This window comes from Chanodichthys erythropterus, chromosome 8 (assembly GCF_024489055.1).
Source record: "Chanodichthys erythropterus isolate Z2021 chromosome 8, ASM2448905v1, whole genome shotgun sequence".
In the NCBI taxonomy this organism is placed as follows: Eukaryota; Metazoa; Chordata; class Actinopteri; order Cypriniformes; family Xenocyprididae; genus Chanodichthys; species Chanodichthys erythropterus.
Window position 1 is genome coordinate 35,671,077 of NC_090228.1, and position 19,614 is coordinate 35,690,690.

The 19,614-nt window shown below is 43.1% G+C and overlaps 1 protein-coding gene across 1 annotated transcript in view; it reads right to left on the reverse strand.

Moving 5' to 3' along the window:
* The window catches only part of LOC137025191 (asialoglycoprotein receptor 1-like), a 29,417-nt gene extending 19,826 nt beyond the window's left edge, over positions 1–9,591 (reverse strand). The window contains exons 1-2 of the mRNA XM_067393219.1: positions 9,534–9,591; positions 8,990–9,385 (exon numbers count right to left, since the gene is read on the reverse strand). Of these exons, the coding sequence (XP_067249320.1) occupies positions 8,990–9,385; positions 9,534–9,591 (454 nt within the window). The remainder of the gene's footprint in view (positions 1–8,989; positions 9,386–9,533) is intronic.
* Positions 9,592–19,614: the final 10,023 nt, after the last annotated feature.

Sequence of the window (19,614 nt, forward strand, 5' to 3'; positions counted from 1 at the left end):
TCAGACCCTTTCTTCACATCACAACTTCATAAGAACTCAGATCCTGGTGGTTTCCGTAACACTTGGTGCTTTCAAGTCATGTCTGAACAGTGTCGTAAATATGAGTGGGGAGCTCGGGATTTTCTTTAACCCCCGATCTGAACGAGTTGAGGGCGTGTCAGTGAGAAACATGGTGAAATACCACAATACTTACAGGTATTTAGCAGTGACATTGTCAGGCTTTTCTGTTTACAATGAAGTAAAAAAAAAAAATACGATAGGATCATAATATAACAATATAATATGCAACAATAAAGTTTAAAATGGCTTCATAAATTAATTGAAAACATAAAAAAGCAACATACAACCAATAAAACCCGGAAGGTACACTTGTCGAAATGCAAAGCGGACCGGGACCTCAATCCTTTCACATATTACAAAGAAATCAAACCACAAACGGATCCACAGCCAAACCATATTTAGACCACCTTCGGAGGTGTTCTGAGTACAGTTTGCTTTTGGGTTCTTATGGGAGGTCTGAGTTGACTTGGTTTGTTCACATATACACACTTAACCGCTCTCAGAGTGTTTGTTGGGCTCAAACAGACTAGGGGTAAAACACCCTTATACCCAGTTCAGACTACACGATTTTTGTCCGATTTTGCCACAATCTGCTTGATGTAGGGTGTCGAGGGGATTCGTAAACGACAATGGGCGTCGGGACGCACGATTCAATCGTTTCAGCTCATGTAGTGTGTCACATGTGTGACACTGGCCAATAGAAGCACAGAAGCGCCTTCCTACATGCTTTCAAACATGCTGAAACGAAGAGACAATCATTCCTGCAAGGTGGAATTTACAATGGAGGAAATGTTTGTGGAGCAATGGCCACAATACTCCTGCGTGATGTTTCCTCAAGGGACTAAGTTCCCTTTCAGTCGGTCACGTTCGACGTACGTCAGTAGTGACCGACGAATTGGGATATCGCTTAGAGAGCCCTATCAGCTTCGTGTACACTAAAACAAGCCAATGGAATTGGCGTGCGATATTTGCATAATGCGCACCGCCTCCGACAGGTGTATATAAATAGGAAGCAGATGCAATCGCACTCTGTCTTTCACTTCCGAGCCATTCAGTGGTGTCCTGTTTAAGAAGACTGTTTTGTGTGAACTAAACTGCCTCGAAGAGGATTCACAGCAAGCCGTGTGTGCCGGTGTGACGGTGCTACAGCGAGGTCGCGAGCTCCCGAGGATCCGAGCTATAGCTCTCAACTGCTGTTTTCACAGCACACGCCTAAGAGTGAAGTGTGTGTTGCGATTTGGGCCGGTTCCTTGGTGTGTCCAGGGAGTGGTGTACCTGGCACATCGCATCACTCCCTGTGTGCTTTGGCATGAGCGAGTTGACTGTTTTCCCCTTCTAAAAGAGCTTTACAGACGAACCCTGACAGTATGTCATTTCGTCTGTGCGTTAATGGGTGCGGTCGTTCCCTGGTCCCTGCTGATGGGCACAATCGTTGCATCTCGTGTTTGGGCATTCTGCACACTGAAGCAGCTTTTGTGGATGGTTCATGTTCCCATTGCAGGAACATGACTATCGCGGTGCTGAGGTCGAGACTCTCCTTCCTGAAGTCTCAGGAAGCGGGGGTCTCCTCCCCTATGCCCCGTTCGACCGTTTTTTCCGGCCCGGGCCTGAATGACGGTTCGGCGGTGTATAGGGCGGGCCCCTGCCGCCTCATTAGCACCGCAACCCATCGTGCCACCGTTGGCGTCCCGCCCCGCCCCAATGCCTTTCTTCCCGGAAGTACACGATGAGGTGACCAGGTCTTGGCAAGCTCCGTATAGGGCTCGTACAAGGCCTGGTCCCTCGTCCGCCTTCACCTCCCTGGACGGCGGGGAAGCCAGGGGATACGCGAGGATCCCGCCAGTCGAGCGGTCTGTTGCGATGCAGCGTCTCCCGTCCCGGGCCTGTAAATTCTCAGCCGGTCTGACTGAGAAGGCTTACAGTGCCTGTGAGCAGGCTGCCTCCGCCCTGCACGCGATGGCCCTTTTGCAGGTTTACCAGGCAAAAGCGCTGTCGGAGTTGCCCCAGGAAGGTCCTGACCAACAGCTGCTTGGGGAGCTGCGAACTGCCACTGACCTTGCCCTCCGGGCAACGAAGGTGACAGCGCGTTCTGTTGGCCAGGCGATGTCTACTTTGGTAGTCCAGCAACGCCACCTCTGGCTGACCTTGGCAGACATGAGGGAGACCGTCAAACATCGGTTCCTGGATTCCCCCGTGTCTCCGGTCGGCCTTTTCGGCGACGCGGTGGAGAGCTGTGCCCAACAGTTCTCCGCAGCAGGCTGAGGCTATCAGACATGTCATGCCACGGCCGTCCGCTGCTGCCTCCACCCAGCCGCCCGTGGCTCAGCCTCAGCCCGCTCGTCGCCGAGGGTGCCCGCCTGCGTCGTCCTCCGCCCCTGCTAAGTCGGCAAAGCAGCAGCCTTCACCAGCCAAACAGCAGGGTGCCGGTCGCGGACGTGGTGCCCAGCCCGTCTCTGCCAAGCCAGGTGGCAAGCGGTCGAGGAAAACTCGGCCCTGAGACGGGCGACCTGGAGAGTATTCCATCTGCTCTCCCACCCCCGGAGGAGGGCCGGGGGGATTTTGTGGCATCTGTCCATCTACCGCCGCTGGCTCTCCGGAGTCCAGCGGTACCCACTTTGCCACAAAAAGAGCAGTTTCCTCAAACTCCAGGTCACAAGAGGGCGCGTCTGCCAGTGTGCCAGGCCCCGCCTCGCCGCTCGCAACCCCCTCCCATTCCGCCAGTAGGCGGCAGTGTGATGGCGCAGACCGCGTCCCGTGCGCCGTCTCCCATTCGCACTGCTGCCTCGCAGAGTCTGACCTCACTCCGGGCCGCTCCCATGCCGTCCGAGTCGGGTCCCTCTCTGCCTTGCTGCCCCACCCCCGGTGCGTCTGTGGTGCCTTTGGTCCCGCTGGTTCGGAGTCTGGAGGCGTGGATCACGCTTCCATCTATGCGATTCAGTTCGCCTGGCGTCCCCCAGTTTTCAGGGGTGTCCACTTCACTCAAGTGTCGATGGACAGTGCACCTGTTCTCCGGGCGGAGATTGCTGTCCTACTGGCGAAGGATGCAATCGAGCCGGTCCCTCCAGCCGATATGAAGTCGGGGTTCTACAGCCCCTACTTCATTGTACCGAAAAAGGGCGGTGGGCTACGGCCAATCCTGGATCTGCGCGTCCTGAACCGGTATCTTCACAACATGCCGTTCAAGATGCTCACGCAGAAGCGTATTTTCGAATGTGTCCGTCCCCGGGATTGGTTTGCAGCAATAGACCTGAAGGACGCGTACTTTCATGTCTCGATTCTGCCTCGACACAGACCCCTTCCTCCGGTTTGCCTTCGAGGGTCGGGCATATCAGTACAAAGTCCTACCCTTCGGGCTGGCCCTGTCACCCCGCGTCTTTACGAAGGTTGCGGAGGCGGCCATTGTTCCCTCAAGGAACAGGGTGTTCGTATTCTCAACTATCTCGACGACTGGCTGATCCTGGCCAGCTCGCGAGAGCAGTTGTGCGAACACAGGGACATGGTTTTAGCTCACCTCAGCCGGTTGGGTCTTCGGGTCAACTGGGACAAGAGCAAACTCGCCCCCGGGCAGAGGATCTCTTATCTCGGTCTCGAGCTAGACTCGGTCGCACGGACTGCGCGTCTCACCGAGGCTGCCTGAGCTCGCTCAAGCGCAGGACAGCGGCTCCACTGAAAGATTTTCGGAGGCTCCTGGGGCATATGGCATCTGCAGCCGCGGTCACGCCGCTCGGATTGCTTCATATGAGACCGCTTCAACACTGGCTCCGCGGCCGGGTCCCGAGATGGGCATGGCAGTGCGGCACGCTCCGTGTCCCCGTGACACCGAGCTGCCGTCGCACCCTTGTCCGGTGGTCGGACCCTTCGTTCCTGCGGGCCGGAGTACCCCTCGAACAAGTGTCCAGGCATGCTGTGGTCTCCACAGATGCCTCTGCCACGGGATGGGGGGCCACGTACAACGGGCATGCAGTGGCAGGTCTTTGGACGGGGCCTCAGCTGGATTGGCATATCAATTGCCTGGAGTTGCTAGCGGTACGTCTTGCGCTGGCCCGCTTCAAGAAGCTGTTGTCAGGCAAGCACGTTCTAGTCCGCTCAGACAGCACTGCGGCCGTTGCGTACATCAACCGTCAAGGTGGTCTACGCTCCCGTCGCATGTCGCGACTCGCCCGCCATCTCTTGTTGTGGAGTCAGAAGTATCTGAGGTCCCTTCGGGCCACTCATGTCCAAGGTGTGCTCAACCGTGCAGCCGACAAGCTGTCACGGCAGCCTCCACTTGCAGGCGAGTGGCGGCTCCACCCCCAGGCGGTCCAGCTGATTTGGCAGCATTTCGGCGAGGCCCAGGTAGACCTGTTCGCCTCCCCAGAAACTGCCCACTGCCAGTGGTTTTATTCCCTGACCGGCGGCACGCTCGGCACGGATGCCCTGGCACACTGCTGGCCCCCAGGTCTGCGCAAATATGCGTTTCCCCAGTGAGCCTTCTCGCACAACTCCTGTGCAAGGTCAGGGAGGACGGGGAGCAGGTTCTGTTAGTGGCTCCGTACTGGCCCACTCGCACCTGGTTCTCAGACCTCATCCTCCTCGCGACAGCCCCTCCCTGGCCGATTCCTCTGAGGAAGGACCTCCTGACTCAGAGACGGGGCACCCTGTGGCACCTGCGTCCCGATCTATGGAACCTCCACGTGTGGTCCCTGGACAGGGTGCGAAGGTTCTGAGTGATCTCCCGCAAGCGGTCATAGACACCATCACTTCCGCTAGAGCTCCTTCCACTAGGAGTCTCTACGCGTTGAAGTGGAATCTGTTCGTCGAATGGTGAGGACCCCCGATCATGTTCGGTCGGATCCGTGCTTTCCTTCCTGCAAGAAGGGTTGGAGCGAAGGCTGTCTCCCTCCACCCTGAAGGTGTATGTTGCCGCTATCGCCGCACATCACCACGCAGTTGAGGGTAAGTCCCTGGGGAAACACGATCTGATCGTCAGGTTCCTGAGGGGGGCCAGGAGACTGAATTCTCCTCGCCCTTCCTCCGTACCCTCTTGGGATCTGACCCTGGTTCTCACAGCTCTCCGGGGTCATCCCTTTGAGCCTTTGCAATCAGTCGAACTGAAACTAATGTCTCTCAAGACGGTTCTTCTGGTTGCATTGGCTTCCCTGAAGAGGGTAGGGGATATGCATGCATTTTCGGTCGACGAAGCGTGCCTAGAATTCGGGCCCGGTGATTCTCATGTCATCCTGAGACCCTGGCCTGGATACGTGCCCAAGGTTCCTACCACTCCCTTCAGAGATCAGGTAGTGAACCTGCAAGCGCTGCCCTCGGAGGAGGCAGACCCAGCCCTAGCTTTGCTCTGTCCCGTCCGCGCTCTGTGCGTTTACGTGGACAGAACGCGAAGCTTCAGGACCTCAGATCAGCTCTTCGTCTGTTACGGAGGCCAGCAGAAGGGAAAGGCTGTCTCCAAGCAGAGGATGGCCCACTGGATAGGGGATGCCATCGCCTTGGCGTACGAATCCCAGGGCGTGCCTTGCCCGCTCGGGTTGAGAGCCCACTCCACCAGAGGGGTGGCCTCTTCCTGGGCGCTGGCTCATGGCGCCTCGCTGACAGATATCTGTAGAGCTGCAGGCTGGGCGACACCAAACACGTTCGCTAGGTTTTATAGCCTACGTGTAGAGCCGGTATCCTCACGTGTACTCGCATCCACTAGTCGGTAGACGTGTTGTACCCACTCTAAGTGTCGGCTTGCAATGCCATTCCCGCCACTGGCCGGATACGTGCATACTTTCACTCCAGTCGTGTTCCCCGCCTGGCGAACCCTGTCGAGTTCCTCCGCCTCCCCCTTCGGCTCGGACATTGCGGAGTGTCTGATGCCAGGCCTACATCCGTCGCTGACACTGTCTGTTGGCTGGGGCCCATATGTCGTGACTCCTCTACGTGAGCGGTCCCATATGTGTAATTATCCACGGTTTAAAACTCCCTACGGGCTGAGTCCGTGTCTTTCCCTTAGCAGAGCCAGCTCTGCTGTCACCTGTCAGATGAGTCTCCCCCTACCAGGTGGAGCCATCCCAGGGACTCCATATGCGTACTGCCCCCCGAGCCAGTCCATATGTGTATTTCCCACGTAAACTCCTCCCCCATTGGGTAGGTAGTGGTCTCCGCAGCGTTCCTTACGGGTTCGCTTCCCCAGTGTAGTCTAGTTTACTTAGTGGGTATTGGTTAGACAGCAGTAGACTCTCTCGGTGTAAGCTCGCCCCCTTCACCGCCAGCCGGTGCTATGGGCGGCTGAGCCTGCGCTGGGCACTGGAAGGGGTTTCGTAACTGTGGCGCTTTAGTTGGGATCCCAATTCGTCGGTCACTACTGACGTACGTCGAACGTGACCGACTGAAAGGGAACGTCTCGGTTACGTATGTAACCCTCGTTCCCTGAAGGAGGGAATGGAGACGTACGTCCCGTCGCCACAGTTTCTGTACCCTCGCTGTAGCGCGGACACCAGTTGTCTCCTCAGCGAAAAACAGAGTGCGATTGCATCTGCTTACTATTTATATACACCTGTCGGAGGCGGTGCGCATTATGCAAATATCGCACGCCAATTCCATTGGCTTGTTTTAGTTTACACGAAGCTGATAGGGCTCTCTAAGCGATATCCCAATTCGTCGGTCACTACTGACGTACGTCTCCATTTCCTCCTTCAGGGAACGAGGGTTACATACGTAACCGAGACGTTACTGCGACAGAGTGAAAAAAGTAAATAAAACATGTTACCTCAGTTCTCATCGACAGAAATCCAAATATCCATGCAATCCAGATATGTGTCCTCTTTTGGGCTTTTCTGACAACAAGAAAATGCTGCTAGCCATTGTTTGTTTACGCTCACGGCATCTTCCGTCAGTCAATAATTCTGTCTTCTCGATGACAGCTCGCACGCGGTTAAAGACGGCACGTGCTGAATGGTCGGGTAGCGATGTGTACTCTGACATATTTCTTGTCCACGACACAACAAGATTTTAGGATTTTAGATTATTGTGCAGTCTGAACCCGGCATTAAAATAAGTCACTTAACCCAAACACATCACATTGACTAACTATAAGTAACTTTGCAACTGCATGTCAACTAACTCTCATTAGAGTATTAGTAGACGGAAGTGGACTATTAGGGTCTGGATCATAGACTGTAAAAAAATATGGACGTAGTGTCCGTGACGTCACCCATAAGTTCTGAACAGCAGTTTTGACGTGAAAATGAGGCCGCGGCCATCTTAGCTGCGCGTCACCGCACGTCACTCCCGGATAACTGAAAATTGGCAAAGAGGCGGGACGTAGTTGGAGCCCATGCGACTGGTTGCTGAAACCATGCCCGCCTAGCATATCTATCTTAGATACTATCTAAAATATTAATAAAGATAACAATATCATTAGAAAGTACTTAGAAAGGTTTACTGTCAATCTACGGTGTTTTTTAAGGTAACGTTATAGATGCTCTAACACCAGTAGGCTAATTAATTTGTGTGGGGTGTTCAAACAACACAAAAAAAATCAACTGGGACTTCATACCTTTAATGAAAAAGAGATCGCGAGATGAATCCAATCCGTTGCACTTGGGTAAAATGTCCATTTTAAAACATAAACTACTTTTTGTTCATGAAAGAATTAAATCCATGAAATATTTATATATTGTCCATCATTTGCATTATATCTTCGGAATGATTTGCTCTCCATCTTCGTTCTTCAAGAAAGGATGCAATCTGAGCATCGTTTATAATGTAAAACTCTATACGTACATATATAGGTACCAGATATCTGTATAACTCTCAAATGTTCTCTCAACATAAGTATAATTTTTCAAAATAGTGCAGCAGTTTTAGTTATATCCAAGCAGTGCTGTCGGAGTTGTATATCCTTCTGGTATTGTCATTGTAGTAAATCTCAGGAACAAAACTTTTAGCCAATGCCACGACAATCCAACAACGTGTGTTCTGCATGTGAGCACATGTACACAGACTGACATCTGTCTCGAGTATAATGCAGCAAGCCATATATTGTATAAAATATTCCAGAAAAAACGAACAAATACGGCTGAGATGCCAAATTCAGTGGCTGAAATTAGCTGCTGAGGTGACATGACGGCTCACAGAGAGCAGCGCCAATCCACCTGTCACTCAAGTGACCACGCCCTTAATTATGCAGAACTTTAAGTGAAGTTAATAAACTTAATTTCGGGAGGAGTACGCCAATCTAATCTTCCAATTAACACCAAGGTATAAAACCAGCATCTTACCTCTTCCTGTTGTTAGTTCTTTTGGCATCCCTCCTCCTCCTTTTGTACTTATTTTTGCCTGTTATAGGGGGGCAATCGGAGCTCGAGTTGGATATTCTTTCCGAGCCCCTCTATAGCAGACAGCAAGCCAAATCTGTTTACCACTTACGCTAAGATTATATGGGCACACAAACTCGTGAAGGCTTATTATAATTTAAACGGATGAGTTATAAAAAATTCACCCCCCTCAGAGTTGTCATGAAGGGCAAAATTAGCAGTATAGACCACAATTTGAACCAGACTGTAAACATGTTTTTTTCTGCTGTAAACTTGGCTAATTTAACATGATGGTCAATGAGATTCTGCTCCCTTTTGGAGCCTGTCCCTAACGGCCAGTTGATGAATCGCAGTTTAAGTTACTTCCGTATTGGCTTCACGAGAAACTGGGGGAGGTTGCCGCTTGGTCTGGATTAGGAGAATAAACTGACGTGTAGTTGTAAAGTTCCTTGTAGCCAGCAGAATGTGTAAAGTGAACAATTGAAATAAAGTGTTGCTGAATTTATTTTGTACTATAGACTCTTTCCATGCTGTGAATATGTGCACTAGAATTACACTTGACATTCAAACACCTATGAATACTAACCAGATTATATTCCTGCTCTGTAGAAACTACTAAAATGACAAAAGAAACTCACCCAGTTTACCAAGAATCATTTGAAGATCGTTTTTCTCCAATTTTAGCTGGTCTCTCTCATTGGTCAGGTTGTTGGTCTTTATTTTCAGCCCATCTCTCTCTTCTGAGAGGTTGGTGATGTTAGTTAGTAGCTGGTCTCTCTCATTGGTCAGGTTTTTATTCTTTATTTTCAGCCCATCTCTCTCTTGTGTGAGGTTGGTAATCATGGTTAGTAGCTGGTCTCTCTCTTCTGAGTTGGTGATGTTAGTTAGTAGCTGGTGTGTCTCTGGTGTGTAGTTTGAGCTCTTTGTATGGATGTGGACACACAGCACTATGACTGCAGTCAGCAGAAGAACACACAGCAGCACCAAACACACTGCAGCTGCTCTGGAGCTCCTGATCTTCACACAAACACTTTCTGTAGAATAACAAACATGATATTTTGTTTCTCTTTGTTTATCCACATAACACAGCACACATCAACTGAAAGCATGAAAACTGAGTGAATTAATAATCTCAGTACTTGTGAATTCAGATGATTTTCCTTTTCTCTCTTCCAATTTTACCTTTTATAACGTCATCATTTTCGTGGACATTAGTTGTTTGTCCATCTTTTCTGTCCATTTTGCTGGTTGATCGCCTTTCTATATTTATATTCTATATATTTTCATTTACACCTTCAATCGGTTTTGGTGATGATGTCAAGATGCCAACAAACTAGTACTAGTTTCTCCTCTGGAGTGAAGTGTGTGTTGTTCCTCATCTGTGTTTGTGTTTATTGTATTTATTGATTGTATGCAAAAGGAACTGTTCTGTGAAAATGTTTCAAGTATTTGCATTAAGGAACTTCAAGGGTAAATGAAAATATTTTTTGTTCATTTAAATGTCACAGAATCACTCAGTGTCATTATTTGTAAAGTCTAAGGTACAAAATTAAGTCCATATAATTTTGTGGTAATCAGCATTATGCTACAAATTCTGTCAATTGAATTTGAGCTAAACTAGTTTTGAACCCAGAACATTCCTTTAATTGGAAGATAGTCATGAATAACACCTAGTGACATTAACAGAAGTAATAAAGAGAAGGGTTTTCAATCTGGTATTTTTGCTGGTTTCTTGACATTGCTAGGGAAAGTTTCTTCTCATTATCACAGTGTTATTACTTGTTTCTTGCTTATTTAAACTCCCCGTTTAATGAATTTACTCACAAAATTCATTTGTAGTCCTGAAAGGAAGTGACTTTAGTTTAATATCCAGACTGTGTGACAGAACCATATTTATCTCTCTAAAACAGGACTGACATCTGGATTCTACTGTTGTGTGAACAGCCATCAGAAGAAAACAAAAATCATTTATTTATTCAAATAGGAGATACAGGGATGAGAGCAAGATATGATTAAGGTTCACTTATAATGTTAATAACGTTTTCTGTTATACATATGGAATCCGTATCAATGCCAACTCACTATTGCATGTGAGGAAGTGTCTTGAAAGCATTATTTATATACAACTACCATTTACAGAAAAAAACATACAATCATTTACTTACAGTTTGTGCTGGAGCTGCTGTCAGATCCAATACAGTCAGCTGCTTCATCTGTCAACATAAGTTTCTTTCCAAAATGTTCCATTACACTAAACCTTTTTTACAAAATAATATGCTCCGAACAAATTTATATCTTCCGACATGATTAAAATAGACAAAATACTTGTTTCTGATGCTGAGATCCTACTGAAGACTGTACAGAGATGCAAGCAAACTGTTTTAACACTCTGAGGTCTGACGGTATCGCCGGCGATACCACCGTGGTTTTTTTCTTATCAGTGTGAAAGAGACTCAAAATACTCCGTCAATGTTGCACATACAATTAAGAGTTATACACCATTTTAATCTGTGGAATATCTTCTTTCATTTGTGTACACTCAGAGTAAAAACAGAATTTTGTGCTTTTTGTAAAATAAAGAAAACTAACATGATGCGTGATTTCTCCTCTCCCTCTGAACGAACTCCAATCTGATAGTTCTCAGAAAATGAACTGTAACTTAGTGAATACTAATGACAAAAAAATTACACTTATGTCTAAAAAAACGTTAAGATGTCAGGTTTTAAATCATGTAAGTCAAATCGAAAACAAACCTTCTTTGTTTATGTAATCTGTATGAAAAGAGAGCCATGTCAGAAATCCGTGATTCAGCTCATTATCTGCTAATGCGGCCACGCCCACGGAGCCAGCGCTATTCAGACGCTAATTCAGTCAATACATGCATTTATTATCTCAATCGTGTATTTATTGTCTTGAAAAGTGTTTATCTGGATGTAAAAGTCATGGTTAGCGATCTCTAGAAGACATGCAGTTACTTCCTGTTTACTTGTCTTCTACAGATGAAGTTTAGATGAGTTTTTGTTTCTTTAGCGCCCTCCTGCTGCTGTATGTATTGGAAACTCCATTCATGGAATAGCCTCTTCTTCTTTTAGATGAATTTGTGGACTAAAATGCACAGAGCGCCCTCCGACTTCAAGGATGAATTGAAAACACCAGCGCTCATAGTAATGACAGTGAATATTAAATAAAAATAACTCATCTGTATAGAAAATTGACATAAGCATATGAGAATCCAATATTTCTCCAAATGTGCATGCTTTTAAACTAAAAGCCTATATTCAGACTCTTTGCATCACAGAAATACATTATATTTTAAAGTATAATATAAAACCATTACTTTATATTGTAATAATATTTTTCTGTATGTTTCATATATCATAATGAGCTTGAGACATCACAGAAGGTTTTTTTTCACAGCCTACCTGACTGAAATGCCTCATTAATATGCAAGTCATTTCAGCTCATTACTATCCAATTCTTTTGTCTTCTCAGGTGAGAATGGCCCATTTTCAGTGGTGATTCACGCCTCCTCGCATACTGTGTTTCTTGGCAAAAAGTGTCTTACAAAAACTAAATCAATATATTGTTAAATATGAAGGAGTAGGCAGCATAATTTTTACATAATTTTGAAGCAAAAACTCTAGTCTACAACCTCCAATACCCTAAAGTCTTATGAACACAGATTTATTATACTTTTTTTGGCCTTATTTCAGTGACTTAAGTTTTTTGTTTTTTCAACAACCACGCATAAATGTTATTCCTTCAAAAACACAAACATGTACATACATGTTCCTCACATATTATTGTAGCCTAGTTTGTGCTGAATACAGTGTAATGACACTTTTTCCATTAATATGTTTATGAACAACTGAAAAAAGCACAAATGTCAGGGCATGTCAAAAGTTCTCCAGGCCCCAAATCAGCCTCAGACTCCAGAGGGTTAACTGGATGCGTCAGAACAACGTTCTTTTACTCTTTCATTTGTCCTGTTGTCGGCAGACTCGAGTGCATGGAGTATGTCAGAAACTGAATGTGCATGTGTATACTGTATCCAATGTAGACAGTGTCAGTGATTATAATGGGCTTTATTTGATTCTGATCAATGCAACGCTGACATCCATATATAATATAATGTGGAGGACATTTTAAGCTATGAAACTTGCAGTATGTTCTAATGGTACAAAGATTTCTCATACACTATATTGCCAAAAGTTTTGGGATGCCGGCTTTACATACACATGAACTTTAATGACATCCCATTCTCAATCCGTAGGGTTTAATATGGAGTTGGCCCACCCTTTGCAGCTATAACAGCATCAACTCTTCTGGGAAGGCTTTCTACAAGGTTTAGGAGTGTCTTTATGGGAATTTTTATCCATTCTTTAAGAAGTGCATTAGTGAGGTCAGGCAGTGAAGTTGGTGAGAAGGCCTGGCTCACAGTCTCCGCTCTAATTCATCCCAAAGGTGTTCTATCGGCCAGTCAAGTTCCTCCACACCAAACTCGTTCATTCATGTCTTTATGGACCTTGCTTTGTGCACTGGTGTTTATGTTGGAACAGAAAGGGGCAATCCCCAAACTGTTCCCACAAAGTTGGGAGCATGAAATTATCCAAAATGTCTTGTTATGCTGAAGCATTAAGAGTTCCTTTCACTGGAACTAAGGGGCCAAGCCCAACCCCTGAAAAACAACCCCACACTATAATCGCATAATCCCCAGGTGGCAACCTATCACGGTACCACACTTGAATTCACTGAGCTCCTGAGAGAGACCCATTCTTACACAAATGTTTGAATAAGCAGTCTGCATGCCTAGGTGCTTGATTTAATGAATTTAATGATTTGGAGGGGTCTCCCAATATTTTTGGCAATATAGTGAATATCCCAGAATTTATTGAATGATTGTTAAAAAATAAATAAATAAAATAAAATAAAAAAATGTGTTAATACATTTTTTTAACTTCTCTATACTTTTATGCTATGTTCTGGCAGATATTACTTTTTTTTGCTTTTTTTTACCCATTTATCTTAAAATTCCTCAACAGCAATGTTATCCTTTATGTGAAATATATTATTACGAAAAAATTGTTTTAATGATGAACAACTGCACAGGCCTATCCTCTGTCTGAGCTTAATTTGCATATCAGAGGTATAAATAGGCCCAAGTAACATGGTGTCTTAAAGATGCCAACAAACTAGTACTAGTTTCTCCTCTGGACTGAAGTATGTTTTGTTCCTCATCGGTGTTTGTGTGTATTGATTGCATGCAAAAGGAACTGTTTTGTGGAAATACTTCAAGCATTTATGCATTAAGGAACTTCAAGGGTAAGTGGAGATTGTTTTGTTCATTTAAATGCATTTATTATCACAGAATCACTCAGTTATTTGTAAAGTCTACAGTACAAAATAAAGTCCAAATAATTTTGTGGTAATCAGCATTATGCTACAAATTCTGTCAATTGAATTTGAGCTAAACTAGTTTTGACCCCAGAACATTCCTTTAATTGGAAGATAGTCATGAATAACACCTACTGACATTAACAGAAGCAATAAAGAGAAGGGTTTTCGATGTGGTTTCTAGAGTATTTTTGTTGGTTTCTTGACATTGCTAGGGAAAGTAGTTTTTCAAGTGGTCGCATATGATGTCATTTGTTCACAATTTGTTGTGCCAGAAAAAGACGGCGTCTGGAAAAGCAGTGGAGGGATGGCTAGTCCAGCTAAAGTGCGAAAAGACAGTGAAGATGAGGTGAAGGGTTTATCCATAATGTGTCACCCAGAAAGCATTAACTTTCCGTTTTTCACCGTCGTTCTGTTCCTGGAGATCTACCTTCCTGCAGAGTTCATCTCCAGCCCTGCTCAACACACCTGTCTGTTATCAAGTGCTCCTGAAGATCTTAATCAGCTGATTCAGGTGTGTTACATTAAGGTTGGAGCTAAATTTTGCAGGTAGGTAGATCTCCAGGAACAGCGTTGGGCAATCCTGGTTTAAAAGACTCAATGACAGCCCCTTGCTGCCACCTTGTGGCATAACAATGAAACTGTACTGACTGACAGCCCTCTCAGAGATGAATAGTTCTGCTTATGCTGGTGAAATATCAGCAGAAAGTCAATTCCACTCAGATTCGAGGATCAGAACTAACTGTTATACATACAACAATAGCCCTATGATTTTATATTCTGTTATGTGGACACTTATTTTCTCATTCTTTTCTGTTTACTTCACTACTTCACTTCCTGTTTCAAGGCTCTAGTTTCATTACTGAATATGACCTCATTACACATATTATATGTATGTATTTTATTTATTTTTACTTTCAGGAATGTTACTTCAATGACGAAAAATCAATCAAGATGGTCATAAAATCAATATTCTTTTCAACCTAAATTAAATCACTTATTTAACATTGAATCAACATAGAAACAATATAAATCAATCTTGCTTTATGTACAGCAGGGTCTATGCCAGTTAATTGTCTGTTTTTACTCCTTTCAATCAGAGACCATGTAGGGCTGCAATTAATATGGTTTTGGATCAAAAAGTCACTCAAAGTAGACAACATCCTTCAGTTTACATGCAAATATATTTATTTATGCCCCCACACTGAACAGAAAATATCACATTCAGAAAAAATGTCATTTCATGATGACTTTTAAAGCATAAAGCTTGAAATAAAATGAAGTACAGCTTATAATAAATTGGAAGACTTAAAGTCAGCATGAAACGGAAGATTGTCTTCTGTGACGTCTATCCGAGTGAAACGGCAACTGAAATGAGAGGGCGGGACTTGATTTCGTCCTTCAGGATTTGATTGATTTGTTGGAATTTGGGCATTGCTAACAAAATGGAGGCAAATCTGAATCTGCTGGCAGTTCCAGATAGCTCCGCCCTCACGCCCTAGCATGTGACAGGAAGAGATGAGTCGTTTGAAGGGGGAGGTTAATGTTTTTGATTAACTCCCTCGGGTCGGCGGTCACGCGTGACTGAAAGAGACTCAAAATACTCCGTCAATGTTGCACATACAATTAAGAACTATACACCATTTTAATCTGTGGAATATCTTCTTTTACAGTATGTGTGTACACTCAGAGTAAAAACTAAATTTTGTGCTTTTTGCAAAATAAAGAAAACTAACATGATGCGTGATCTCTCGTCTCCCTCTGAACAAAGTCCAATCTGATAGTTCAGATAACTTATGAATACTAATGACCAAAAAAAATGACACATATGTCTGAAGAAACGTTGAAATGTCAGGTTTTAAATCGTGTAAGTCAAATTGAAAACAAACATTCTGTGTTTATGTAATCTGTATGAAAAGAGAGCTATGTCAGAAGTCCATGATTCAGCTCATAATCCGCTAATGCGGCCACGCCCACGGAGCCAGCGCTATTCAGACGCAAATTCAGAGTCAATACATGCATTCATCGTCTCAATCGTGTATTTATTGTCTTGAAAAGTGTTTTGAATAGCCATAGTTAGCAATCTCTGGCCTCTGTTAGTTCAGTTATTTCCTGGATTGCCTATTCTTCTTTAACATTGGCATTTGTGGACTAAAAGTGCACAGAGCGCCCTCCGGCTGCAAGTTTGAATTGTAAACACAGTATCCAGCATTCACAGTGATGACAATAAATATTGAATAAATATTACTCTTCTGTATAGAAAATTGACAAACATGAGAATCCATCAATATTTCTCCAAATGTGCATGCTTTTAAGCTAAAAGCCTATATGAAATGCCATAGAGGTAACATAACTGTTCAGACACTTTGCATCACAGAAATGCATTATATTTTAATAATAGAATACCATTATTTTAAATTATAATAATATTTCACAGTATTGCTGTTTTTTCTGTATGTTTGATTTACATTATGATGAGCTTGAGACATGATCAACAGAGGATTTTTTCACAGCCTTCCTGTCTGAAAGAGCTCATTATTTATGCAGGTCATTAGAGCTCTTTATTTGATTCTTGTGTCTTCTCAGGTGAGAATCACCCATTATTCATGATTATTCACGCCTTCACGCATACTGTGTTTCTTGACCAAAGATGTTTTAGAAAATTTAAATCTCTCTATTGTTTTATATGAAGGAGTAGGAATGATAATTTTTCCATAATTTTGAAGCAAAAACTAGTCTAAAACCTTCAATACCCAGAAGTCTTGTGAACACATATATAATATTAGTTTTGTGGCCTTATTTCAGTGACTTAAGTTTTTTGTTTTTTCAATAACCACGCATAAACGTTATTCCTTCAAAAATACAAACATGTACATACATGTTCCTCACATATTATTGTAGCCTAGTTTGTGCTGAATACAGTGTAATGACACTTTTTCCATTAATATGTTTATGAACAACTGAAAAAAGCACAAATGTCAGGGCATGTCAAAACTTCTCCAGGCCCCAAATCAGCCTCAGACCCCTGAGGGTTAAAGATTAAGAAGGCACAAGAATTTTTTTTTTTTAAAAATAATGAATTTACACAGAATAAATACTATAATATTCCATTAAAAATAAGTATTGTCAATTTTGATTTCATGCCGACTTTAAAACAATTATATGGAATGGTTTTATATGAAATTATAAAGCAAATGGCAGGAAAAAACCTAAAAATCCAATCTGGAAAAACATGACAACCTGCATCTGTACAATGGAGGTAAATGCAAATGGAAACTCACAACATTACTGAAACATTACTCTGATAAACTGTAATGAACTCAGGAGTTTCCACCATGAGCAATGCTCCCAAGCCGCTCAGAGGTGTAACAGAGCCATTTTTGCACAGGCAAATGAAGGCTTTTCTCATTCCTTTTAAGTTATTTAAGACATTTTATGGATGTAATTTGATAAAACTGAATTTAAGTCTTTTTAAGGACCCACGGAATCCTGACTCAGCAAACATGCACATCTTGAGTCTGGTGTCTTTAAATGCAGTTTTCCTTTTTTGCTCATTTTTCAGTTTCTTTCCTGCCCAGTTCATCTGGGAGGCCGGCTCATTGGCATCAACTGATGCTCCTCCCACTACAGCGAAACGGCCAACTGCTGGGGTGTCAGGAAAATATTTGCATAAAACATGGATAGGTTACAAAAAAATATTTTTTACCTTCTAGAAAACATTAAAAACAAACTTACTTTTCTCAAAAGATTTAAATTACCATCGCACGTCTGGCATCTTCACTTTGAAGAATTTGCTCAGCTTCTTCTAACTTGATCAAGTACTTAATTACTTGCGTTTAATTATCTGCTTTGAATCAGGGTATTCCATTCTCTGACCTATAATTAATAACAAACAAACAAAATTAAATAAGAATATTCAACACCTGTCGCAGGTACCAATTGGCAGAAATTCATTCTTGCCATATGTGAGCGAACTTGGGAAATGTCCCTATGATGGGCCTACAAAAACATTGTTATTTTGGTAACATTGACTCAAGGTGTCAAAGATGTACAGGTAATACAAAAGTAACTAATCTATAACGGACAGACACAAGCAAAAGATCTGGGGTTTTTTAAGCTTACCAAAGGCACTCTGGCTTTCATACAGTGGGTCTAATTACAACAACAAATAATGGTTTTAGAATATGCTGCTTATGTATGTGCAATATTGTTATTAAAAATATACACACTATAGGAGTGGTTCTATAGGAGGATTCACAAATTGAAAACCTTGGTTCCACATGGTTTAAATGTTGATTTTAGTTGTTTATTGTGAATGTAATGATTTGATTTAAAATTTTGTTTGATTGAACTTTTTCATGTGTTTTGATGTCTTGTCAATGAATCAATAGATTGATTTGTCGATGTTATACTTGAAGAGTTTATTTGCAAAAACAGATAATTTTAACTCCATTTTTATGAATTCTCACAAATCATGTTTTTTTTATTGTGCATTCCAAGTAATAACAATCAAACTGCAGTTGGGCTGTTTTGATTAAGTAATGATAACTCTAAAAAATACAGGTAAATTAAAAAATTAAAATTCATTGAAAGTATGTTTTATATATATATTAAAAGTTTGTTTTTTAGCAAAAGCAGATAACTCCAACAGTCGTTTTTTGGCAAAAGCAGATAACTCCACATTTCATGTTTCATAGTTAAACAAAACCCAAGTAATTGCATTTAAAACACTCTCAAACACACATGTGCACACAAACGCACACACACACACACACACACCCACACACACACACACACACACACACACACACACACACACAAACAGATCGGCACACACGTACACACACACACACATACACACACGCGCGCACGCTCTCTCTCTCTCAAACACATACACACACACAGATCGGCACACAAGTACACACACACGCACTAATCCACACACGCACGTGCGCGCGCGCACACACACACACACAAGCAAAAGGACAACCAATTTTTCAGCATGTAAGTCGTGTATGATGTACAAGGACTTACAGGAGTCGAAATCATAAATCCTCGATCACTTTTAGTGAGCTTTGATAAAACTTCCCTCAGCTAGCGCGTCTTTTTGAAGTGACTAGAAGCCTTGTCACCTGACCTGAATACTGCGCGCTGATTCGCTAAAACGGACTTATCGGTTTCTGTCTGTACACAAACAAGGGCGCTTGTCGGCTTCTGCTGTAAAACGTGAACTTGCGATGCCTGAAAGTGGGCAAAACCGGCTCTTCTGACAAAATGGATTTAGGGTACAGAACGTGCTATATATGGAGAATAATGCACAGCACTTAGTTCATTTTTTTTTTAAAATGGCGTTTATCGGTTTTTGCAAATGAACTCTTCACTTATTTTTCATGTCAGAATCTAATTCATAATCAGTTAACTATTGGACGATTTGATGATTATTTTGATGTGAATTTGATTTAAGTCGCTTTTCTTAAATGTAATGATTTTTACATCTGTTCTGATGTCTTGTTTGTATAGATCAATTTGTTGTTGTTATTATTATTATTTTCCATATTAGAATCTAATTGTCAATTAGTTAATTATTGGATGATTTGGATGTCACCGCTCTCACCTGTGTACAATTATCCCCTTTATTTATACTATTCTCCATTTTGTTAAAGTATTGACGAATGCTACTTGCCAAAATGTTGGTAAATAAATAGTCTATGCTTAAGCGAATGTGCAGTTGTTCTCCTTCAATAATAATTTTACACTTTGAAAATTATTTTTGTAAACATTAATTGACATTAAATTAGACAGTTTACTTGCATTTAACATGTTTTATGTATATAAAATGAAAATGACTTTTGTAAGTTTAATTTGATGC